The sequence below is a fragment of the Xenopus laevis genome, chromosome 8S (assembly GCF_017654675.1).
Source record: "Xenopus laevis strain J_2021 chromosome 8S, Xenopus_laevis_v10.1, whole genome shotgun sequence".
NCBI lineage: Eukaryota > Metazoa > Chordata > Amphibia > Anura > Pipidae > Xenopus > Xenopus laevis.
The window spans coordinates 101,736,185-101,762,801 of NC_054386.1; the positions used below are offsets into that span (position 1 = coordinate 101,736,185).

Consider the following 26,617-nt stretch of genomic DNA (forward strand, 5'->3'; position numbering starts at 1 on the left):
GTACAGGGAATACCTATGCTGCCATAGTTTTATGGGATCTCTCTGTACAGACTATGAGCAAACTTAGGGGACTGTTCCTGCTGAATTGTGCTTAGTACAGGGAATACCTATGTACCATAGTTTTATGGGATCTCTCTGTACAGACTATGAGCAAACTTAGGGGCTGTTCCTGCTGAATTGTGCTTAGTACAGGCAATACCTATGCTGCCATAGTTTTATGGGATCTCTCTGTACAGACTATGAGCACATTTAGGGACTGTTCCTGCTGAATTGTGCTTAGTACAGGCAATACCTATGCTGCCATAGTTTTATGGGATCTCTCTGTACAGACTATGAGCAAACTTAGGGACTGTTCCTGCTGAATTGTGCTTAGTACAGGGAATACCTATGCTGCCATAGTTTTATGGGATCTCTCTGTACAGACTATGAGCAAACTTAGGGACTGTTCCTGCTGAATTGTGCTTAGTACAGGCAATACCTATACTGCCATAGTTTTATGGGATCTCTCTGTACAGACTATGAGCAAACTTAGGGGCTGTTCCTGCTGAATTGTGCTAGTGTGGAACAGGGGAATACCTATGATGGCATGGGACATATACAGATGGATGATTCTATTTCTCAACATTAGAATTCCCCCTGGAAACAACTATATGAATGTTATTTCCTGGGTCGGTCACGGTTTGGTTCTGGTAAATATAAGATTTCCATATCCCATTGGTTCAGGTCACACACTGTATAATAAAGTAGCCACAGATCTCTCACTGTCATTCACTTGGAAAGTCCCAGACACACTTAGGATTTAAGGCTGAATATTTATAGAGTCCACATGAATCTGCCTTCCCCGTCCTCTCTGAGAGCCTGAATCTGGGGGTGAGAGACCAATCAAGGGAAGGTAAGTCACCCCAATATGTCATTATAATTCCATGTCCTACTATAGAATTCCTGAGCCTATACTCTGTGATTATAATCTGGGTATTGTACAGTGCCAAACTGAGTATCACTCATGTATTATAAGGGATAATGTACCCCCTACTGTAAATGATAAGGATATTAGAAGTCACTGAGGGGTTGTTCTGTGACCATATAAAGGCACAAGGCTGCAGGCTGAGTCATACAGGGAACTCTGAGTATCACTCATGTATTATAAGGGATAATGTACCCCCTACTGTAAATGATAAGGATATTAGAAGTCACTGAGGGGTTGTTCTGTGACCATATAAAGGCACAAGGCTGCAGGCTGAGTTATACAGGGAACTCACAAGTGCCTTTTCTCCAGAGAAATTACCCTAACCTAAAAAAAGTCTCCCCTTAGCTAATTGCACACTCTGCAGCACATTTATATCCTTCTTAAAGAAACAGTAACAATGAAAATGTGTTTTAAAATTATGAAAATATAATGTCCTGTTGCCCTGCACTGGTACAACTGGTGTGTTTACTTCAGAAAGACTAATATAGTTTATATCAGGGGTGCCCAAAAGGTAGATGGCCATTCAAGCACAGGATACACAGTAGATAACAGATAAGTACTACTATAGTTTATATAAACAAGCTGCTGTGTAGCCATGGGGGCAGCCATTCAAGCACAGGATACACAGTAGATAACAGATAAGTACTACTATAGTTTATATAAACAAGCTGTTGTGTAGCCATGGGGGCAGCCATTCAAGCACAGGATACACAGTAGATAACAGATAAGTACTACTATAGTTTATATAAACAAGCTGCTGTGTAGCCATGGGGGCAGCCATTCAAGCACAGGATACACAGTAGAAAACAGATAAGTACTACTATAGTTTATATAAACAAGCTGCTGTGTAGCCATGGGGGCAGCCATTCAAGCACAGGATACACAGTCGATAACAGACAAGTACTACTATAGTTTATATAAACAAGCTGCTGTGTAGGCATGGGGGCAGGGAGTGGGCGGGATCGTGTCGGTTTGTGAATTGCGAGAGAGCCGTTCGGGTTGTGGACGTGGAGTGGGTTGAGTTTTGGATTGGGAGTGGACTACTTTTCTGCCATTTTTTCACTTGGAAATTGTCAGTCTAAATAAAAACTATAGTCTGCTAAACTAAGATCATTAATAATAATAATAATAATACTTTCTTATCTTCTCCTTTAAACTGCACCTTCCATGTCCCTGATTTTCTAGGAATGACAGTTGTACGTCAGTGAGCTCTTGCCTTGTACAAAAATAATAATTTTCTGGAGATGTAAATAGAATTGCATTGTCCTCCTTCTCGGAAACGGCGTCGGGATCTCATTCACTGTTCTGCTCACGGGAAGCGTCTGTGGGAAATGCGCTATAATTCGCTTCCTATAAACTCTTATGTAATTGCCCAGAGCCTCAGTCTGACGGATACGAATGTCGCAGAACCTCCAGCCTTAATTGTTTGTTGCATAATTTGCCTCTTAACATCCCGGAGAGGAGTCTTAGTCTCTATTCACTCCATGTTCTGCCTGTACAGCACCATAACCCCCGGTGGGAACCCCCTACTGTAAATGATAAGGATATTAGAAGTCACTGAGGGGTTGTTCTGTGACCATATAAAGGCACAAGGCTGCAGGCTGAGTTATACAGGGAACTCTGAGTATCACTCATGTATTATAAGGGATAATGTACCCCCTACTGTAAATGATAAGGATATTAGAAGTCACTGAGGGGTTGTTCTGTGACCATATAAAGACACAAGGCTGCAGGCTGAGTTATACAGGGAACTCTGAGTATCACTCATGTATTATAAGGGATAATGTACCCCCTACTGTAAATGATAAGGATATTAGAAGTCACTGAGGGGTTGTTCTGTGTCCATATAAAGGCACAAGGCTGCCGGCTGAGTTATACAGGGAACTCTGAGTATCATTCATGTATTATAAGGGATAATGTACCCCCTACTGTAAATGATAAGGATATTAGAAGTCACTGAGGGGTTGTTCTGTGACCATATAAAGGCACAAGGCTGCAGGCTGAGTTATACAGGGAACTCTGAGTATCACTCATGTATTATAAGGGATAATGTACCCCCTACTGTAAATGATAAGGATATTAGAAGTCACTGAGGGGTTGTTCTGTGACCATATAAAGACACAAGGCTGCAGGCTGAGTTATACAGGGAACTCTGAGTATCACTCATGTATTATAAGGGATAATGTACCCCCTACTGTAAATGATAAGGATATTAGAAGTCACTGAGGGGTTGTTCTGTGACCATATAAAGACACAAGGCTACAGGCTGAGTTATACAGGGAACTCTGAGTATCACTCATGTATTATAAGGGATAATGTACCCCCTACTGTAAATGATAAGGATATTAGAAGTCACTGAGGGGTTGTTCTGTGACCATATAAAGGCACAAGGCTGCAGGCTGAGTTATACAGGGAACTCTGAGTATCACTCATGTATTATAAGGGATAATGTACCCCCTACTGTAAATGATAAGGATATTAGAAGTCACTGAGGGGTTGTTCTGTGACCATATAAAGACACAAGGCTGCAGGCTGAGTTATACAGGGAACTCTGAGTATCACTCATGTATTATAAGGGATAATGTACCCCCTACTGTAAATGATAAGGATATTAGAAGTCACTGAGGGGTTGTTCTGTGACCATATAAAGGCACAAGGCTACAGGCTGAGTTATACAGGGAACTCTGAGTATCACTCATGTATTATAAGGGATAATGTACCCCCTACTGTAAATGATAAGGATATTAGAAGTCACTGAGGGGTTGTTCTGTGACCATATAAAGACACAAGGCTACAGGCTGAGTTATACAGGGAACTCTGAGTATCACTCATGTATTATAAGGGATAATGTACCCCCTACTGTAAATGATAAGGATATTAGAAGTCACTGAGGGGTTGTTCTGTGACCATATAAAGGCACAAGGCTGCAGGCTGAGTTATACAGGGAACTCTGAGTATCACTCATGTATTATAAGGGATAATGTACCCCCTACTGTAAATGATAAGGATATTAGAAGTCACTGAGGGGTTGTTCTGTGACCATATAAAGGCACAAGGCTGCAGGTTGAGTTATACAGGGAACTCTGAGTATCACTCATGTATTATAAGGGATAATGTACCCCCTACTGTAAATGATAAGGATATTAGAAGTCACTGAGGGGTTGTTCTGTGACCATATAAAGGCACAAGGCTGCAGGCTGAGTTATACAGGGAACTCTTGAGTCTATGAGTAAGTGCCCCTATAGGCATGAAACGCGTTAGGTCTCCATGTCCTAATAAATTTTTCTACTTTTTATATTTGCCTCTTTATTTTTGGAGACCCTCACACCCTTTGGATACAGTGTTTTTGAACTCTTGAGTATCACTTGTTTATTATAAGGGGTTATTATGTTCTATTGCAGGTATCAGACTGTATGAGGAGGAAGCAGCCAGCGATGGAGAATGCAGAGGAGATACAGCCTGTAATCACAGTGATCATTTCCCTTACACACACACACATATATATATATATATACTGACATGTCAGTGACACCAATATACACAGGAACTGGTAAATAAAAAGACAATGTTTGGTAACATAGAAACTGAAGCTTCAGTTCGTATCAGAGCTGTCAGACTGTTCCACTCCAATGTGGGCACAAGGGGGCACTGTTCCATGCCAATTTGAAGAGGTTATTTCTGATTGCTATTGGCTCAGGAGAATAGGACAGTATTATGCAACTAGGGGCCCCATATGATACTGTATATCCAGTGCTCCGCTACATCTTATGGCCCCCCAGCATGCCCTAGCTTGCACCCCAGAAGGACAGAGAAGCCTGAATCCTCCGGGGCATTAATATATGTGCAGAATTCATTGATTGCCCCTGGTCATTGGTTTAGCCTGACATTTAAACATCTTCATGGTTGGTACGGTCTGTCCCCATAGCAACCAGATATTATTTAGGAAATTCACCGCAGCCATTAACATATTTTTCGATTGTTGCAGGAGACTGTAGCTCAGCGAGTTGCACGACTGCCTTTCATCCATTCCTCCTTCCAGATCTTCTCCTCGGCTTATCATGATGTCAAGGACCTGAACCCCCTTGTCAGTTACTTGTGCCGCCTGTCAGAGCGCGGTGTGAATGTGGCTAGTAGAGTGGCCAGTGCCGGAGCATCTCCTGTCCTGAGTATAATGAAGCCTCAGAGTGAGTGAGTTATACAGTATGGCAGCTCCCACCCATAAATACAGATACAGACACTTGGGCTGGGATACTTGCCATTTCTACGTTATATCACTTTATTATGGGCAATTTAATCAGGGCCTCGGGGGAAAGTCGTGCCAATCCCCCTCCTATGAAGTCCACAGATTTTTGCTGTGATAGGAAAGGGTCCTGGGTGCAGCTATGGGCTGTATTGTGAGACAACACTAAATGCTCTTATATAAGCCTGGGTCATTGTGACTTACTAACAGATCCTCTCCCTGTACCAGCTGAGCACATACCCCTCCCTTACCCACAAGCACCTCATTGTCTCAATGTTCTGCCAACTAACAGACTATATCTGTCCTCTTACTTACGGACATCTCTCATACAGCTTCCCCTCTATTGCACCTCCCAAATTCTGTTATATAATAACATTGCTGCACCTAGACTAAGATGAAGACAGTAGGACAAGATGGAGACAGTAGGGCAAGATGGAGACAGTAGGACAAGATGGAGACAGTAGGGCAAGATGGAGACAGTAGGACAAGATGGAGACAGTAAGGCTAGATGGGGACAGTAGGGCAAGATGGAGACAGTAGGGCAAGATGGAGACAGTAGGGCAAGATGGAGACAGTAGGACAAGATGGAGACAGTAGGACAAGATGGAGACAGTAGAGCGAGATGGAGACAGTTTAACAAGATGGAGACAGTAGAGCGAGATGGAGACAGTATAACAAGATGGAGACAGTAGGACAAGATGGAGACAGTAGGGCAAGATGGAGACAGTAGGACAAGATGGAGACAGTAAGGCTAGATGGGGACAGTAGGGCAAGATGGAGACAGTAGGGCAAGATGGAGACAGTAGGGCAAGATGGAGACAGTAGGACAAGATGGAGACAGTAGGACAAGATGGAGACAGTAGGGCAAGATGGAGACAGTAGGACAAGATGGGGACAGTAGGGCAAGATGGAGACAGTAGGACAAGATGGAGACAGTAGGGCAAGATGGAGACAGTAGGACAAGATGGGGACAGTAGGGCAAGATGGAGACAGTAGGGCAAGATGGAGACAGTAGGGCAAGATGGAGACAGTAGGACAAGATGGAGACAGTAGGACAAGATGGAGACAGTAGAGCGAGATGGAGACAGTTTAACAAGATGGAGACAGTAGAGCGAGATGGAGACAGTATAACAAGATGGAGACAGTAGGACAAGATGGAGACAGTAGGGCAAGATGGAGACAGTAGGACAAGATGGAGACAGTAAGGCTAGATGGGGACAGTAGGGCAAGATGGAGACAGTAGGGCAAGATGGAGACAGTAGGGCAAGATGGAGACAGTAGGACAAGATGGAGACAGTAGGACAAGATGGAGACAGTAGGACAAGATGGAGACAGTAGGACAAGATGGAGACAGTAGAGCCAGATGGAGACAGTAAGACAAGATGATATAGTAAGGCTAGATGGGGACAGTAGGGCAAGATGGGGACAGTAGGGCAAGATGGAGACAGTAGGACAAGATGGAGACAGTAAGGCAAGATGGAGACAGTAGGACAAGATGGAGACAGTAAGGCTAGATGGAGACAGTAGGGTAAGATGGAGACAGTAGGGCAAGATGGAGACAGTAGGACAAGATGGAGACAGTAGGACAAGATGGAGACAGTAGGACAAGATGGAGACAGTAGCACAATATGAAGACAGTAGGACAAGACGGAGACAGTAGTAGGACAGGATGGAGACAGTAGAACAAGATGGAGACAGAAGGACAAGATGGAGACAGTAGGACAAGATGGAGACAGTAGGACAAGATGGAGACAGTAGAGCAAGATGGAGACAGTAGAGCAAGATGGAGACAGTAGGGCAAGATGGAGACAGTAGGGCAAGATAGAGACAGTAGGACAAGATGGAGACAGTAGGACAAGATGGAGACAGTAGGACAAGATGGAGACAGTAGGACAAGATGGAGACAGTAGGACAAGATGGAGACAGTAGAGCAAGATGGAGACAGTAGAGCAAGATGGAGACAGTAGGGCAAGATGGAGACAGTAGGGCAAGATGGAGACAGTAGGACAAGATGGAGACAGTAGGACAAGATTAGGGGCTGATCTATGCAGTTCTCCTAGTGATATTCATTGGTTTAGCTATAGAATCCTTGCAAAGCTGATGGCTGCTTACAGAATAATTATTTTGCATCCATTCACTCAGTAGCCATCATCATTAACTGGGCAGATTATGATTGGAAGAGGCAGTGCCCTGGTATCAATCACTCACTTTCATACTAATCTGTGTTTCAGTTGCGCTGGTGAACAGTGTGGCCCTGCGGGTGGTGGATGAACTACAGACACAACTACCTGTGCTGGACCAACCAGCAGACGAGGTGAGATCAGATCCCCCCATTTATATTACTGGTTTGTCTGGTATTTGGGGCCACTGTGACCTCTCTTGTGCCACTAGTGACCCGCTTGTGTGTGTGTTTAGTTACCCTGGTGTTTGTAGAGTAGGAACATCGGGGGCAATGCCAGTGTTTGTAAATGCAGCAGATTTATCCAGCAATATTTTTATTGTTGCTTTCTGGATATTATATTTTGCTACATTATTTCAGGAGTCACAACTGGCAGTGCAGAGAAGATACGTTCAATTACAATGCCATTTACAATAACCGACTTTGTGGGCTGATCATTAGGAAGAAACCTGCTGACCCCCAATTCTCTCTATTCCTGGGCAGGTGGTTGCAGAATTCTGGGACACACTGACGGGTGCAGCGGGTGCTGCCAGGGATCAGGTGCTTAACTCCCTGCAGGAGGCACAAGACAGAACCAATGGACTAGTCACGGGTGCACAGGGTGCTGCTTTGTTGGCCGCCACCACATTGGGCAACCTGGGCATCCGAGAGTCACTGGAGCTGGGGGCTGAGCTGCTGGTTTCCCAGGCAGTGAAGCTGGTTGATACTTACCTACCTGAGCAGGAGGAAGAAGAGGAGGATGAGGATGAAGGAGAGGCAGGTGAGTTCCTTTAGGCAGAACACATGCAGCCTGTACATTAGGAAGCTTATGCCCTATAGAAACTCATAATATTTTTACATGCATTTAAACAGCTTACAAGCAACTGGCCTATTGACTGTAGGAAAAGATGGTGTCAGAATATAACTTATCAGCTCAGCTTGCTGTTTATCATGTCACTTAATATTGTACTTATTGTTACCCATTCATTTACATAGTCAGACATATACTGAACCTTCAGATTACTAGGGACAGTCTCCTTAGCAACCACAGGATTTAAGTACCAAAGGGCGGAGCTGTAGAAGAAACATTTTTACTAATAAACAAATAACTAATAAGGAGGCTAATGAGCAAATACTGTCTGCTCTACATCATGCCAAATACTCCCCCTTAATTCACTTGTGTCTCTACCGTCTCTGCTGGGAGGCAGTTCCAGGCAGCCATTGCAGAGAAGAATGGTTAATGCGAGGGCTCAGAGAGATTAGGAAGAGCGGTCAGACAGCTGCGGCTGATAATGAGATATCATACGGTGTGTGGGCTGAACACTGGTACATATTTATTACTGCTCTGGGCACTGCTTGTTCCCTCTGTCTGTCTGTCTGTCTGTCTGTGAGTGCAGATTGCAGTGTGTGCCCGAGAATGAGATCTAATCCAGCCGCACTCTCTTCCCCCCACACCCCGTGTCACAGGAACACACCCGGCACATCAGCCAAACTCACAGAGAAACACAGACAGACAGGCAGAAAGATGGATGGACGGAAGAACAGACACATGAATGATAGATAGATGGACAGATAGATAATGGATGAATGGATGCATAGATAGATAGAGATAGATAGATAGATAGATAGATAGATAGATAGATAGATAGATAGATAGATAGATAGATAGATAGATAGATAGATAGATAGATTGATAGATTAATAGATAGATAGATAGATAGATAGATAGATAGATAGATAGATAGATAGATAGATAGATAGATAGATAGATAGATGATAGATAGATAGATAGATAGATAGATAGATAGATGATAGATAGATAGATAATATATAATAGATATATAGATGATAAATAGATAGATGGACAGATAGATGATAGATAGATGGATAGATAGATCGATACATAGATAGATAATGTATAAATAGATGATGAATAGATAATGGATGGATAGAGAGATGATGGATATATAAATAGATGATGGATAGATGATAGATAGATAATGGATAAATATATGATGGATAGATAGGTAGATAGATAGATAGATAGATAGATATATAGATAGATAGATGAATAGATAATAAATGGATAGATAGATAGATAATAGATAGATATATAGATAGATAGATAGATAGATAGATAGATAGATAGATAGATAGATAGATAGATAGATAGATAGATAGATAGATAGATAGATGATGGATAAATAGATGATGGATGGAAATATAGATAATGAATAGATGAATGGATGGATAGACCAATAGTTGATGTATAAATAGATTATGGATGGATAGAGAGATTATGGATATATAGATAGATAATGGATAGATGGATAGATAGATTGATGATAGATAATGGATAAATAGATGATAAATAGATAGATTAATGATAAATAATGGATAAATAGATGATGGATAGATAGATAGATAGATAGATAGATAGATAGATAGATAGATAGATAGATGGATAGATAGATGATGTATAAATAGATGGATTGATAGAGAGATGATGGACAGATTGATGAATAGATGGATGGATAGATGGATAGATGATGAATGGATAGAGAGATGATGAATAGATAGTGTAATAAATTGGGGACTATAGGCTTGTACAGTTTATATCTCACACAGTGATGGTCCCTCATGATTCACATCTGAGCAGCCAATCACTACAAGTCTTGTTTGGACATTACTTGTGACTGGCTGGTAGCTCTTCCCCCAGCATGCACCTCTTTAAAGACCCACGCCAAAGGGTGTAGTAAAGTGCTCAGGGCATGGGCCCACTCTCCAAACTATTTTTCCTCCGCTCCTCACTCTTTATTCTCCTGTACTCTACTCCTTCCATCTAAGCTCCTAACTTAGCTCCTAACAGAAATAGGGAATAACCATGAAATAGGGCAAATAGTTAGAACACCTGGACCTACCGGGAGTTGTTTTGGTGTCCCACTGTGCCAGTCCGACACTTACCTACTGAATTTGCTTTAGTGAATAGGAAGGGCTGTTACTAAACACTACAGGGATGAATCCCCTCTGTGTCCGTATTTGGCCGGGGGTCTGAATTCTGGTCTCCTGGCAGGGTCGGGAAGGGGCAGCAGTGATGAGGAAGGAGAGGAATCAGGCGGATCTGCTGTTGGACTCATCTCCATGATCTGGTTGCTACTCGATACCATCATACCTAGCAGGCTGATGAGGCTGGATGCATCTGTATATAGTGCCTGGACCATCCTCTACGGAGCCCTTAATCTGGGGCTGAGTGTGCCCTTAAAGGTAGGACCCCCCCTCTTTATAGCACCCCTTTATCCCAGCCAAGGTGCCCAGAGTATTCCTACTTGTAAAATGCCACGTGTCTCCTGTGTGCCAGGCTCTATGTACTAATGAGATGTTCCATTTACACGTGTCCATTTAACTGTCGCCCCATGTGAGCGCTGACAGTTTGACCTGATAGGCCAGATTGCTTCATTTCGGGAAGTCACACACCCCGTGGGCCAATGATGTTGCGGTTGATGTAGAGTTCAGTCTCAATAATGAATCTGAATCCTTAGGCTGGAGGTGTCTCCATCTGTATTTATTGATCCGCTCATTCACAGGCACATTCAACTGTCATTAAGCTCCTCTAATGTTCTCTGGGACACGGCCAGTCATCCAGAGGGACATAGAGGTATAATGAGGGACTGGGGGGCTTTATTCCCCCTGCCTGGAAATGATAAGGATATTAGAAGTCACTTGTTCTGTGACCATATAAAGGCACAAGGCTGCAGGCTGAGTTATACAGGGAACTCTGAGTATCACTCATGTATTATAAGGGATAATATACCCCCTACTGTAAATAATAAGGATATTAGAAGTCACTGAGGGGTTGTTCTGTGACCATATAAAGGCACAAGGCTGCAGGCTGAGTTATACAGGGAACTCTGAGTATCACTCATGTATTATAAGGGATAATGTACCCCCTACTGTAAATGATAAGGATATTAGAAGTCACTGAGGGGTTGTTCTGTGACCATATAAAGACACAAGGCTGCAGGCTGAGTTATACAGGGAACTCTGAGTATCACTCATGTATTATAAGGGATAATATACCCCCTACTGTAAATGATAAGGATATTAGAAGTCACTGAGGGGTTGTTCTGTGACCATATAAAGGCACAAGGCTGCAGGCTGAGTTATACAGGGAACTCTGAGTATCACTCATGTATTATAAGCGATAATGTACCCCCTACTGTAAATGATAAGGATATTAGAAGTCACTGAGGGGTTGTTCTGTGACCATATAAAGGCACAAGGCTGCAGGCTGAGTTATACAGGGAACTCTGAGTATCACTCATGTATTATAAGAGCTAATGTACCCACTACTGTAAATGATAAGGATATTAGAAGTCACTGAGGGGTTGTTCTGTGACCATATAAAGACACAAGGCTGCAGGCTGAGTTATACAGGGAACTCTGAGTATCACTCATGTATTATAAGGGATAATGTACCCCCTACTGTAAATGATAAGGATATTAGAAGTCACTGAGGGATTGTTCTGTGACCATATAAAGGCACAAGGCTGCAGGCTGAGTTATACAGGGAACTATGAGTATCACTCATGTATTATAAGGGATAATGTACCCCCTACTGTAAATGATAAGGATATTAGAAGTCACTGAGGGGTTGTTCTGTGACCATATAAAGGCACAAGGCTGCAGGCTGAGTTATACAGGGAACTCTGAGTATCACTCATGTATTATAAGGGATAATGTACCCCCTACTGTAAATGATAAGGATATTAGAAGTCACTGAGGGATTGTTCTGTGACCATATAAAGGCACAAGGCTGCAGGCTGAGTTATACAGGGAACTATGAGTATCACTCATGTATTATAAGGGATAATGTACCCCCTACTGTAAATGATAAGGATATTAGAAGTCACTGAGGGGTTGTTCTGTGACCATATAAAGACACAAGGCTGCAGGCTGAGTTATACAGGGAACTCTGAGTATCACTCATGTATTATAAGGGATAATGTACCCCCTACTGTAAATGATAAGGATATTAGAAGTCACTGAGGGGTTGTTCTGTGACCATATAAAGGCACAAGGCTGCAGGCTGAGTTATACAGGGGACTCTGAGTATCACTCATGTATTATAAGGGATAATGTACCCCCTACTGTAAATGATAAGGATATTAGAAGTCACTGAGTGGGTTCTATAAAGGCTTAAGGCTGCAGGGTAATCTAAGCACCATTTATAAGGATATACTGTACTTTACAGGGTATACACTGCTTTTTGTATTATATGCTTTTTTTTTCGCCCTACTCTAATATATCCCTGTACCTGAGTGGTGGACATGCAGCTCTGTTCCCTTGGTGCTCACCAGATATTTCCTCTTGTTATCGGTTCTATAAGCAAATAAGGGCCCCCACAAACAGGCTTGGTGTGAGCATCGGAATTCTATATAATCTATTCCTATGGTATCGCTTCTACTGAACTCTCATCCCAAATCCTTCCCACCCCCCCACTCACACAAACCCTCCTTTTAAGGCTCTGGATCTGATTGTAGCCATTATTGGGAAATTCAAGGCTAATTATACTGAGAGATAAGGTGTTTCCTGCGGACAAAATACCCCAAGTAAAAGAAATACAGTACCTACTATTATATTAGATACCCCCCGCACCCCATGTCTACAGTTTCATTTCTGGGTTCCCCCACCAGTGTTCACGTGGGAGGATTGGGAGATAAATGTGAGTGGGTTGGTGGGGAGCAGGGAATTCACAGGATCTTAGGGGTTCCCTTTCCCCCAGCCTCAGTTGCACTCGGCATCCTTGTACCCCTAAACTATCCTGCTGACTGAGTGTAGTATTGGGGGGCTAATATACAGAGGTGCAATGTGCTGTGTTATCCATAATCTCACCAGCAGACATTCCTGGTACCTTTTAGTCCCTGCACTTACTCCCCACTTACTTTACCCCCCCCCCCCCAAATTGCTGTGCAGTTCCAATATCTCAGGGTACATAGAGATCTCTGGATGGATGTAGTGACCTGTCATGAGCATTTATGGCACCGTCTTATCACTCAGCTCTGGATATTGAGCCCCTTAATGAAAATAAATGTAATTTCCTTCAATAATCATCATGTTAAATACAGACAAATCTCTGCCTCAGCTGTCGGAGATAAAGATGTCTCTAATGTTCTGTACGTGAGTCTATTCCCTGTGCCAGAGCTGGTTCTGATCCTGAGCCCAGATACAGATCTTCTGGCAGGGCCTACGTGACCCAGAATAGTTCCCACCATCCGACCAGAGGTTCCTGGGAACAGAAAACAGCTGGACGGCCTCCCTCTTCCAGCCTCCACTGCCTATTGGACAGAAGGTTCCTCGGATATAGTAGGTCCATTGGACAATGTCTCTTTGAAGTCCATAAACAAACAAGCCGTTCCCAGGAGAGCCCCTCAACAGTATCTTGTTTATGAACAGCCCCAAAAATAGTGTTTAGCACCAAGAATAGAAGCGTTTGTTCCATGGAGACCAGCGCTGATTGGCCTTCACACAACTGGGAGGGCAAGGAGTCAACATAACATCATTGCAATTCTGGTCAGAACTCCATAAACAGTACTTGAAGGAGTAGAAGCTGCCCAGCACTTGGTCCGGATCGTGTATTGAGGCTCATCATGTGACTCATCTTGTTTGGGTTTATTCATAGAGTGTCAACAACCCCCCAGTACTGTATTAGGCTGCTGGTTACCTAGTCCCTCTGGGTGGTGGCCCTGGCTACAAGTAAAATGGGGAACCAGTATAAGAAAATGCCCCTCACACGCACAGTTATGCCCCTGATCTGCTTTGAATGTTCTCCAGTTGTGCCAAAACCCACCCATAAACCACTCACACCCTGCCCAATCCTCCATAAACCATTGCTTTCCTTCACTGGGTCCCCCTTTGTTACAGTGCTCCGAATACAGTACCCCCTGATGGAGGAGGACCTCATTGGTTGGTAGATGGCAGGTATCCCTAGTCCCCTATTGATTCAGTCATGAGTGACCATGGGTAAGACTGTGGATAGGGAGGTCCTATGTTGGGTACATAATGGGTCCGTCCATGTTCTCCTTCTCGTTTAGTATGGGTCAGTTCATTTATACATGTATGGAACATTATTCCCAGGCTGGAACTCTCCCCCTTGGACACATTAAATCTGCATGTTTTGTGGTACGTACCAGGCCACTCATGGGATACCACCGCAGCTTATTGTCCCTGTAGATTTCCTTCAAGACCCCACTCATTTATCAGTGCCACTGAGGCAAAAGGGCAAATTAACTCTTCAATGTATGGAGTCTGGTTGCCTGGCAGTACATTATGAGGGTAGTAGTTGGTTATTGGGTGCCCAGATCATTCCTTATTTGCATGAATACGTGGAACTAACTGCCAGCAGAGGTGGTAGTTAGCACAGCCAGTGTCCAATAGAGTTTGCACTGGGCAGACTTCTTGTGTGTGCCACTTCTGTAAGGATTATTCAGCCCCAGCAGTAGAAGGGTTAACCCTTTGCCCTTCTCTTGTCTTGGACGCTTTGCTAGGAATAATTTCTGCGAGTTTCCGGCGCATCCCTGGAACAGATTATATTTAATTACAGTCGGTGGAGGAGCTGGGAAAAGTGGACAGATTAGGGTTCTTGCACGTTGCATAAGTACCAGGAATAGGGAGATACAAAACAATTCCTTTTAGTGGCTTCGTCTGTACCAAGGGGCTCTAACACCTGGCTCTGTATCTAACACCTTACTCTGTTTAACCACCTGCCATAGAATGTTACACTTTGATCTGTGCCATGTGTTTAATGGCAGGGCCCCAAGATAAAGCATGGATTGGGGCAAGGGCAAACATCCCTGTAGGGGTCCTGTCTTTTATTGCTGAACCCTCTTTAGCAGGTGTAAAAACTGTCAGGTCCTCCAGGGTAGTAAAGACATTTCTTGTGCCCCATTTCTCCCATTACTACAGTAAGGCTGTAACGTTGGGCCAGTGTGTATTATAAGGCAAGTGTGCAGATTTTAGGAATTGTAGATCTGCAGACACCCCTGTAGCAAGTAGTATGTTCCCGGAACCCCCCCATGTCTCTTGTCCTTCTTCCAGTATGTCACTTCCCACTCCCAGCAGCTCAGTAATGATTCCACTTAAGCTTTCCGGGCCGGAGGGGTTGCAATCTGCCGTCTCATGTGTCCCATGAGCTAATCCTGTTACCTGACGTCAGCCCAGTCACCTGTCACTATTAGCCATTCAGAACATTGAGTCACTTATAGGGGCTCGTTAGCCTGCGGGTGAGGGCGGTTGGAGTAATTAGGAGATCGTTATATAGGGCTGTAGGGAAGGGAAGAGTTCTGCCCGGCAACCGCTGAGTCAGTTACTGCAACGCCAGTGATATACATCACAGTCATATGAAAAAGTTTGGGAACCCCTTCTCATCCTGCATAATCATTGACTCCACTTTCAACAAAAAAGATAACAGTTGTATGTCTTTCATTTCCCAGGAACATCTGAGTACTGGGGGGTTTTCTGAACAAAGAGTTTTAGTGAAGCAGTATTCAGTTGTACGGAATTAAATCAAATGTGAAAAACTGTCTGTGCAAAAATTTGGGTACCCTTGTAATTTTGCTAATTTGTATGCATGTAACTGCTCAGTACTGATTACTGGCAACACCAATGGTTAAGCCTTGAACTTCATAGGCAGGTGTGTCCAATCATGAGAAAAGGTATTTAAGGAGACCAATTGCAAGTTGTGCTTCTGTTTGACTCTCCTCTGAAGAGTGACAGCATGGGATCCTCAAAGCAACTCTCAAAAGATCTGAAAACAAATATTGTTCAGTATCAGGTTTAGGGGAAGGCTACAAAAAGCATCTCAGAGGTTTATTAAACTGTCAGTTCCAACTGTAAGGAATGGAATGAGGAAATGGAAGGCCACAGGCACAGTTGCTGTAAAACCCAGGTCTGACAGGCCAAGAAAAATCCAGGAGCGACATATGCGGAGGATTGTGAGAATGTTACAGACAAGCCAAAGATCATCTCCAAAGACCTGCAAGAAGATCTTGCTGCAGATGCAGGTGTATCTGTACATCGTTCTACAATTCAGCACAATTTGCACAAAGAACATGTGTATGGCAGGGGGATGAGAAGCCCTTTCTGCACTCACACAAACACACTCGCTTGTTCTATGGAAAAGATCATTTACACAAGACACAGGCATTTGGGAACAAAGAGCTTTGGACTGAGGAGACACAAATTTAGTTATTTGCTCATAACAAAAAGCGCTTTACATGGCGGGAGAAGAACACGACATTCCAAGAAAAACACCCGCTACCGACTGTCACATTTGGTGGAGGTCCCATCATGCTGTGGGGCTGTGTGGCTAGTTCAGGGACTGTGTGGCTAGTTCAGGGGCTGTGTGGCTAGTTCAGGGGCTGTGTGACTAGTTCAGGGACTGTGTGGCTAGTTCAGGGGCTGTGGGGCTAGTTCAGGGGCTGTGTGACTAGTTAAGGGGCTGTGTGGCTAGTTCAGGGGCTGTGTGGCTAATTCAGGGGCTGTGTGGCTAGTTCAGGGGCTGTGTGGCTAGTTCAGGGGCTGTGTGGCTAGTTCAGGGAATACTGAGGCCCTTGTTAAAGTCCAGGGTCGGATGAATTCACCCCAATATGAACAAATCCTTCAGGATAATGTTCAAGCATCAGTCACAGAGTTGAAGTTCCGCTGCAGGGGTCGGATATTCCAACAAGACAATGACCCTAAACTCACTTGGAAATCTACAAAGACATTTATGCAGAGGGACAAGTACAATATTCTGGAGTCCCCCGACTTGAATATCATGGAAAATCTATGGGATGATTTGAAGCAGACTGTCCATGCTCGGCAGCCATCAAATGTAACTGAACTGGAGAGATTTTGTATGGACCAATGGTCACAAATAGCCACATCCACAATCCAGACACTCATCAAAGGCTATAGGAGGCGTCTAGAGGCTATTACATTTGTAACTAAGTATTGATGTAATATCGCTGTTGGGGTGCCCAAATTTATGCACCTGTCTAATTCTGTTCTGATGTATATTTTCTGTTAATCCAATAAACTTGATGTCACTGCTGAAATACTACTGTTCCCATAAGGCAAGTTATATATTAAATGGAAGTTGCTACTTTGAAAGCTCAGCCAACGATAAACAAAACTCCAAAGAATTAAGAGGGGTTCCCAAACTTTTTCATATGACTGTATATATACAGTATTACAGGGTTACCATCAGCTATAGCCCAGGGGTACCTCAAGTGTTGGTACTTGTTGGGATGTGGGCAGGTATTGGGTGTACAACAGGCACAGTTTGGTACAATGAGGTGATGCTGCAGAAAACTCTCAGCTAACGTGAATTACAGCACTGCTGCAAAGTCACCTGATATGAATGAAACTAGCCCCCCTCCTAAGGGGATAAGGTAATATGGGGGGATGAGACAGTGTATCATGTGCAGCTGTACAGCCCATAGAAATTACAGTATTTTATAAAAAAATCAGTTTTTTGCCCGGGCACCCAAGGCTCCTACCCGTGTCCCTGCCCTTATAATTAATGCATTTAAAGCGTGTGTCTCACTGTGGGAGGCTGCCAAGTTTTCTAGGTATTGTGTGTTATGTCTCCCCCACGGGTTGGTTTCTAGCAATAAAATTGGGTTAGATATTAATCCAGGGACCCTGGCAAAAACTAGAGCAGCCAATGAGCAATGAGCTACTTGTTCACTTTACCTCCCGAGAGGGTGAAATCCCTGGGCACAGGTTCTGGGGTTGGGCCCCTTAAATGGAACATTTTCCTCTGGTTAAACATTGACTCATATAGAATTGGTGGAAAGATACAAGGTCTGTGTCTCTGCGGGAGGCTGCTGTGTTTAACTAGTTACAGGGGAGAGGGCAAGTTCCAATGCTGAACAGGTGAAGGCTTGGGGGGGGCCTAAACAATTCAAGTACCACTTTACTTTGTGTCCAGATGCAGCAAATGGCAAGATTTTAGTGGAGGGGAATAATGTGCCTGTGGCTGAGCCTGGTCCCAAAACTTGTCATATTGGTTAATGGCGTAGGCAGAATTTGAAGAAGTGTCCCCCAAAGCAACCTGCCATGTGTTCTGGGGTATTATACATGGAATTGGCACTGTATTTATCTGCTGTGTGTTCTGGGGTATTATACATGGAATTGGCCCTGTATTTATCTGCTGTGTGTTCTGGGGTATTATACATGGAATTGGCCCTGTATTTATCTGCTGTGGGTTCTGGGGTATTATACATGGAATTGGCTCTGTATTTATCTGCTGTGTGTTCTGGGTATTATACATGGAATTGGCACTGTATTTATCCTGCTGTGGGTTCTGGGTATTATACATGGAATTGGCCCTGTATTTATCCTGCTGTGGGTTCTGGGGTATTATACATGGAATTGGTCCTGTATTTATCTGCTGTGTGTTCTGGGTATTATACATGGAATTGACACTGTATTTATCTGCTGTGTGTTCTGGGTATTATACATGGAATTGACACTGTATTTATCTGCTGTGGGTTCTGGGGTATTATACATGGAATTGGCACTGTATTTATCTGCTGTGTGTTCTGGGGTATTATACATGGAATTGGCCCTGTATTTATCTGCTGTGTGTTCTGGGGTATTATACATGGAATTGGCACTGTATTTATCTGCTGTGTGTTCTGGGGTATTATACATGGAATTGGCCCTGTATTTATCTGCTGTGTGTTCTGGGGTATTATACATGGAATTGGCACTGTATTTATCTGCTGTGTGTTCTGGGGTATTATACATGGAATTGGCCCTGTATTTATCTGCTGTGTGTTCTGGGGTATTATACATGGAATTGGCCCTGTATTTATCTGCTGTGGGTTCTGGGGTATTATACATGGAATTGGCTCTGTATTTATCTGCTGTGTGTTCTGGGTATTATACATGGAATTGGCACTGTATTTATCCTGCTGTGGGTTCTGGGTATTATACATGGAATTGGCCCTGTATTTATCCTGCTGTGGGTTCTGGGGTATTATACATGGAATTGGTCCTGTATTTATCTGCTGTGTGTTCTGGGTATTATACATGGAATTGACACTGTATTTATCTGCTGTGTGTTCTGGGTATTATACATGGAATTGACACTGTATTTATCTGCTGTGGGTTCTGGGGTATTATACATGGAATTGGCACTGTATTTATCTGCTGTGTGTTCTGGGGTATTATACATGGAATTGGTCCTGTATTTATCCTGCTGTGTGTTCTGGGTATTATACATGGAATTGGCACTGTATTTATCCTGCTGTGTGTTCTGGGGTATTATACATGGAATTGGCACTGTATTTATCTGCTGTGTGTTCTGGGGTATTATACATGGAATTGGTCCTGTATTTATCCTGGTGTGTGTGCTGGGGTATTATACATGGAATAGGCCCTGGGACACTATGATGGAATCCATGGAGAGTATTTCTTAAATTAGGCTTCTCCAAGAAAAAAAATCATCCTTACCCAGTAGTTAGTGGGTTCTTGCACCTGATGCCAGTCTATGTTTGGATCAGTTGGCATTAGTTTCCAGGTTCTCGTGGCAGTGTTTGTGCATTTCTTGTGTCCAAATGTGATGCATTTAGTTAAAGGGGAATAAACCAATAAACTATAAATGCATCTTATGGGAAATGATGTCTTCTTGATCTTGTATTTAATATTCCTGCTTCCAAGGAAAGTCAAGTGCTGTGTGTGCTGCCATAGGGGCAAGGCTGGCGTCAGATGGTGAGGGGATTTGTAGTTCAGCAACGCTCTGTTTACCCCTCGCCTTCAGAGAAAACCAAGAGCAGGGCAGGTGTTTGCTGTTAATCAGATCTCCATAGAGCAGCGGGGTTAATAATTAACCCATTGTGAGGTACCAGGGAGATGAAGGAAGAAAAAGAAAAATATCTCTCCTGGGAAGAAAGGGTCTGTGTATCTAGTGAGCCAAAAATCAGTCTTGTATTAGTGACCTATGGGTATCTACTTGTCCCTTTGTCTGGGACAGGCTGGGTTTGTATCCAGTGTAATGAAATATACTCGGCTGTTGTATCTCATAGGAAATTGTCCCCATAATACACAGGCCGCTTAACCCATGTCACATGTATTTAATGGACTGAAATCGTGTTACTTTCTATATCTGCCCTAGTTCAGCTGCTCTGAAAATTGTCTTTACTGATTCTGCAGAGTTATATAAAGCTCCCCCTGCTTCGCTATTGTCCCCGGCAATAAATACCTGAGTCGATCCAGACGCTCATTACAGGGGCCACTCACCCTAAAATATGTGTGAGACAAAGGGTCCCAGCGGGAGTGAGTTCTGTGCCATGTGCTTGTCCTGTGATACATAAAGGAACATCATGGGCTCATTCAACTCATATATCTGCCTCTATTCTCATTGCAAGTTGTACTGAGTCACCTATTGTCTGGCCTGATATTAACTCATTCCTCTGATATAGTCTGTACAGCTAGAGATACATTTATATACGTGTCCCCGGCAGCCCTCACAGTATCAGAATTATTTCATTTCACTTCACAAATTCATTTCCACTACTTAATAGATTTCTATATATAACTTAGTGAGTCGCTACCTCTAAATACATCTAAATAGAACAAGCACCAGCTCTAGGGCCCATCCTGCGCATTTCTCTGCGTGCTTCGATTTGCCGCCCCCCTCCACGTCGCTAATGCAGAGCGCGCAGTTGTGCTTTCTGCACTAGAAGACCTGAATTTCCGGGTTGAAAACCAGAGATTCGGCTCTTAGTTACCAGGATGCCATTTTTGCCGCCCCTGGAAACCAGGGGGGCGCTGCCACATGAGGCCTCAACTTGCCTCATTGGTGGAGAGCCCCTGCCCAGCTCTATATACTTATCTGTATAACCCCTCAGTGACTTCTAATATCCTTATCATTTACAGTAGGGGGTACAGTATCCCTTATAATACATGAGTGATACTCAGAGTTCCCTGTATAACTCAGCCTGCAGCCTTGTGCCTTTATATGATCACAGAACAACCCCTCAGTGACTTCTAATATCCTTATCATTTACAGTAGGGGGTACATTATCCCTTATAATACATGAGTGATACTCAGAGTTCCCTGTATAACTCAGCCTGCAGCCTTGTGCCTTTATATGGTCACAGAACCCCTCAGTGACTTCTAATATCCTTATCATTTACAGTAGGGGGTACATTATCCCTTATAATACATGAGTGATACTCAGAGTTCCCTGTATAACTCAGCCTGCAGCCTTGTGTCTTTATATGGTCACAGAACAACCCCTCAGTGACTTCTAATATCCTTATCATTTACAGTAGGGGGTACATTATCCCTTATAATACATGAGTGATACTCAGAGTTCCCTGTATAACTCAGCCTGAAGCCTTGTGCCTTTATATGGTCACAGAACAACCCCTCAGTGACTTCTAATATCCTTATCATTTACAGTAGGGGGTACATTAGCCCTTATAATACATGAGTGATTCTCAGAGTTCCCTGTATAACTCAGCCTGCAGCCTTGTGCCTTTATATGGTCACAGAACAACCCCTCAGTGACTTCTAATATCCTTATCATTTACCAGTAGGGGGTACATTATCCCTTATAATACATGAGTGATTCTCAGAGTTCCCTGTATAACTCAGCCTGCAGCCTTGTGCCTTTATATGGTCACAGAACAACCCCTCAGTGACTTCTAATATCCTTATCATTTACAGTAGGGGGTACATTATCCCTTATAATACATGAGTGATACTCAGAGTTCCCTGTATAACTCAGCCTGCAGCCTTGTGCCTTTATATGATCACAGAACAACCCCTCAGTGACTTCTAATATCCTTATCATTTACAGTAGGGGGTACATTATCCCTTATAATACATGAGTGATACTCAGAGTTCCCTGTATAACTCAGCCTGCAGCCTTGTGCCTTTATATGGTCACAGAACCCCTCAGTGACTTCTAATATCCTTATCATTTACAGTAGGGGGTACATTATCCCTTATAATACATGAGTGATACTCAGAGTTCCCTGTATAACTCAGCCTGCAGCCTTGTGTCTTTATATGGTCACAGAACAACCCCTCAGTGACTTCTAATATCCTTATCATTTACAGTAGGGGGTACATTATCCCTTATAATACATGAGTGATACTCAGAGTTCCCTGTATAACTCAGCCTGCAGCCTTGTGCCTTTATATGGTCACAGAACAACCCCTCAGTGACTTCTAATATCCTTATCATTTACAGTAGGGGGTACATTATCCCTTATAATACATGAGTGATACTCAGAGTTCCCTGTATAACTCAGCCTGCAGCCTTGTGCCTTTATATGGTCACAGAACAACCCCTCAGTGACTTCTAATATCCTTATCATTTACAGTAGGGGTTACATTATCCCTTATAATACAAGAGTAATTCTGGGAAAGCTAGCAGTCTAGCTGCAAACCGTGTGTTTTTCCATTATGTGTAGTATTTAGAAAGGCTTTAATCATTTGTAATTAGGGAGGAAGGAATCAGCTGTTTCATTTCCTTTCCTATTTCTCTTTTGGATTTTTCCACTAAATAACAGCATTAACACTTTAAAACTGGGGGTTTGAACTGTCCATTGTTAAGGGGCACTGACTCCGCAGTACATCTTCCTGCCATTGATCCCATGGGTTTCTGGTCAACCTGCACATCACTATTTCACAGCCACCTACAGGTCTCCTCTAACCTGTAACACTTCTCTACCATAACAATGCTCTTCAGATCTGCCAAGCTTCTGGTCTGTAGGGCTGGAACTAGGCATATGATGCACATACCTTTTCTGCCCACCTACCCCTACTCTGGTCCACAACTCATTAGAATTGATTTCATTCTTCCTAGTTGATCATTTAGTGGCGCACATCTCGAGTCTTACAGGCAATATGGTTCCTGGGAGCATACTTAAGGGAATACTGGGAAACAATGGTCTAATATGAGGAAGAGGCAGCTTGCCAAGAAGCTTGCACTCTATAAGCCTGATTTTTTTCCATGAAGGAACATAAGAGAGGTTGTGACAACAAATACTTTGGGTCAGGGAGCAATTTTTTTCCCTGGCAACCAAGCCAAATTCCTCATGCAGAAAAGCCTCTTCAGAACAGTCTGTGCCATGGGATTTGTTAATGGGAAGCTGTAATTAATGGCCGATATTACAGCCCCTCCCCCATTACTAACAAATGACAGCTAAGCCAGTCTGCTGCATGTGTAGGCCGAAGGAGATGCTATGAGTGTATAGGTGGAAGGAGATGCTATGAGTGTATAGGTGGAAGGAGATGCTATGAGTGTATAGGTGGAAGGAGATGTTATGGGTGTATAGGTGGAAGGAGATGTTATGAGTGTATGGGTGGAAGGAGATGTTATGGGTGTATAGGTGGAAGGAGATGTTATGGGTTTATAGGTGGAAGGAGATGTTATGGGTGTATAGGTGGAAGGAGATGTTATGGGTGTATAGGTGGAAGGAGATGTTATGGGTTTATAGGTGGAAGGAGATGTTATGGGTGTATAGGTGGAAGGAGATGTTATGGGTGTATAGGTGGAAGGAGATGTTATGGGTGTATAGGTGGAAGGAGATGTTATGGGTGTTTAGGTGGAAGGAGATGCTATGGGTTTATAGGTGGAAGGAGATGTTATGGGTGTATAGGTGGAAGGAGATGTTATGGGTGTATAGGTGGAAGGAGATGTTATGGGTGTATAGGTGGAAGGAGATGTTATGGGTGTTTAGGTGGAAGGAGATGCTATGGGTTTATAGGTGGAAGGAGATGTTATGGGTGTATAGGTGGAAGGAGATGTTATGGGTGTATAGGTGGAAGGAGATGTTATGGGTGTATAGGTGGAAGGAGATATTATGAGTGTATAGGTGGAAGGAGATGCTATGAGTGTATAGGCTTAAGGAGATGCTATGGGTTTATAGGTGGAAGGAGATGTTATGGGTGTATAGGTGGAAGGAGATGTTATGGGTGTATAGGTGGAAGGAGATGTTATGAGTGTATAGGCTGGAGGAGGTGCTATGTCTTACTGGAACAAAAAACAGTTCAGCAACAGTTCAACAATTGGACTTTTGAAGCAGCTGAGTTATTCAGTTTGGTCATTTTCACCAAACTGACATTCCATTGGTTGGTAACCAGTTTTTGGAACTACTCCTGTAGGCTAATTATTCAGCGATACTCCATGGTGCTAACATCTTGCGTCGCACACAATTGGGATGTTTCATTGCCAAGTTCAGGGGCAGCCACTCCACTGTCCAGTGTCCTACTTGTTGTACATTATCAGGTTGTCGCTGGCAGTTTGGTTGGGCTAAGCCTTCTGTACTACTACAGTGTGAGTTTGGTAACACTGGTTCATCGATTGTATAAACCAGGGGAAATACAATTAAGCACTTTAGCTTTTTCTGATTCCCTCATAACTGAAATATTTACTTTTTTTAAAGGACACATACTCTCAATCCAAATATGTTTGCTCTACTGTGGCCCTACTATGTTAATATACCAGGTGTCCCCTCATTTCTTTACCCACTGTGCGACTGTGCCAGGTACCTGCCTGTCTCTGAACCCCCAGACAGCTCTGAACCTATATTATTTACATATTTTATTGAAATAACTGGCTGCACAGTGTGTATTTTCTATTTGTTGTTTTCCCTTAATAAATAAAGAAAGAGAGAGAAGTGGGAAAACATGTGGCTAATGAAATGGGGTGAATTAAATGTGAATCTGGTTTAAGTGTACAAGTATAAATAAAATACTCTGAATGTTGTGTAAATGTGGCACATGAGAAGGCAGTTGAGTTCAGCACGACTCTGAATAAAGGGCAAATGTAATGTCAGCAGGTGTAAAGCATCCGGGGAGATGAGCTAATGATGTGCAGCCTGACGGGGGGTTCTACTCTCCCCCCCTTACCTACATCCTTACTGTAGGTCACATATGGGATGAGGGATCCCTGCTCTAAAGTGGAAACGTGATATCCGCAGGTGCTCGGCTGTGACCTACTTTCATAATTGAGGAGCATGTGAGACATTTGGGAAAAAACAGAAAACAGCAGGGAAAATAATCACACAAAATTTATGTGAGTCAGTCCCTAAGCAGGAATAATGTGCAGTGAAATAGAAATAACATTTGGTCAACCATTGCAGTTTGGGTTGGTTGCAATTCAGACTTTGGAAGTACAACCCCATCTCTTCTCCTGAAGATTGAGTCTTGGAACCAAAGGTCCTTACAGGAGAAGCGTATGGAGTAGGGAGCCAAGGACACGGGTCCTACAATGTCAACATTTTGTGGGTTAGGGTCGGGCGTGGGTTGAGTTTTTCCTGAGCCACAAATCACTAACCTGTAGATGAATCTCTTGGAACAGAAGGGTCAGGTGTGTCCAGTAAGGGAACAAGGGTAGTTAGAAGAGTCAGGAGCCTCTTGTTGTGTCTGTTAATAAGCACAATTGAGGAGCATAGCACCACACTGAGCCAACAAATGCTCATCCATAAATGGAGGGCTTCATGGGTATAACCTTTGTTCTCTCGGTGTGGGCATCTAGGCAACTGGAAGGCCTTTCCATGGTCGTTAACTTCTTTTTTTTTGGTCCTTCCTAGCTGAAAAGTCAATTGCAGAGTCTCATAAGGAGGCTGCTCTTTACCAAACCTTCCAAGGAAGAGCCGCAATTCCGAGCAAGCTTCAAGAAGAAGATCAACCATTCATCAAGGTTGGAGAGATCCCCGAGAAAACGGAGCAAGAATGAAGCGGTGCCTGTCTCCCGGGTCTCAGCCAATGGAAGGCGTGTGATCTCGGAGTTTGATGATGAAACGCCCCGTGTAAGATACAACAGACGGCAGAGCCTGGAAAGTGCCTTCTATACCTCTAGAATACTGGAAGATTAGGTCTGGAGCTCCCACTGTCTCATCATGAACATCACCTTCTACAGTGAGAAGCTCCTGGGATTCACCTCATGTTGGCTTTGCACTTGTTCTACCACTACAGGCCTTGGTGATATAAGTGTTTGGGTTTTCTGGTGACCCTGACTGAATGTTATTCAGATATATTCCCCTCTGGGCCAGTGAAATGCTTAGTTCTACACAATCATTATATCACTAAAATATTAAACATATTAGAGACGTGATGTAACATTATATATAATTTGCAGATTCGCTGCTTGATTGTATTGCTCCGATCAACAACCCTGTGTATCTCCTGTATCACATCAACAGCTGCTTCTCCAACAATAACATTAAACTTCATTTCATTCAA

The 26,617-nt window shown here is 43.3% G+C and overlaps 1 protein-coding gene across 1 annotated transcript; it reads left to right on the top strand.

Annotated features, from left to right (window-relative positions):
• Window positions 1–602: 602 nt before the first annotated feature.
• Window positions 603–26,617, top strand: LOC121397597 (perilipin-2-like). The gene is made up of 7 exons (XM_041574556.1): window positions 603–892; window positions 4,369–4,428; window positions 4,953–5,151; window positions 7,439–7,521; window positions 7,870–8,146; window positions 10,439–10,629; window positions 25,966–26,617. The coding sequence occupies exons 2-7, from the start codon at window positions 4,381–4,383 to the stop codon at window positions 26,248–26,250; spliced, it is 1,083 nt and encodes a 360-aa protein (XP_041430490.1). The 5' UTR covers window positions 603–892; window positions 4,369–4,380; the 3' UTR covers window positions 26,251–26,617.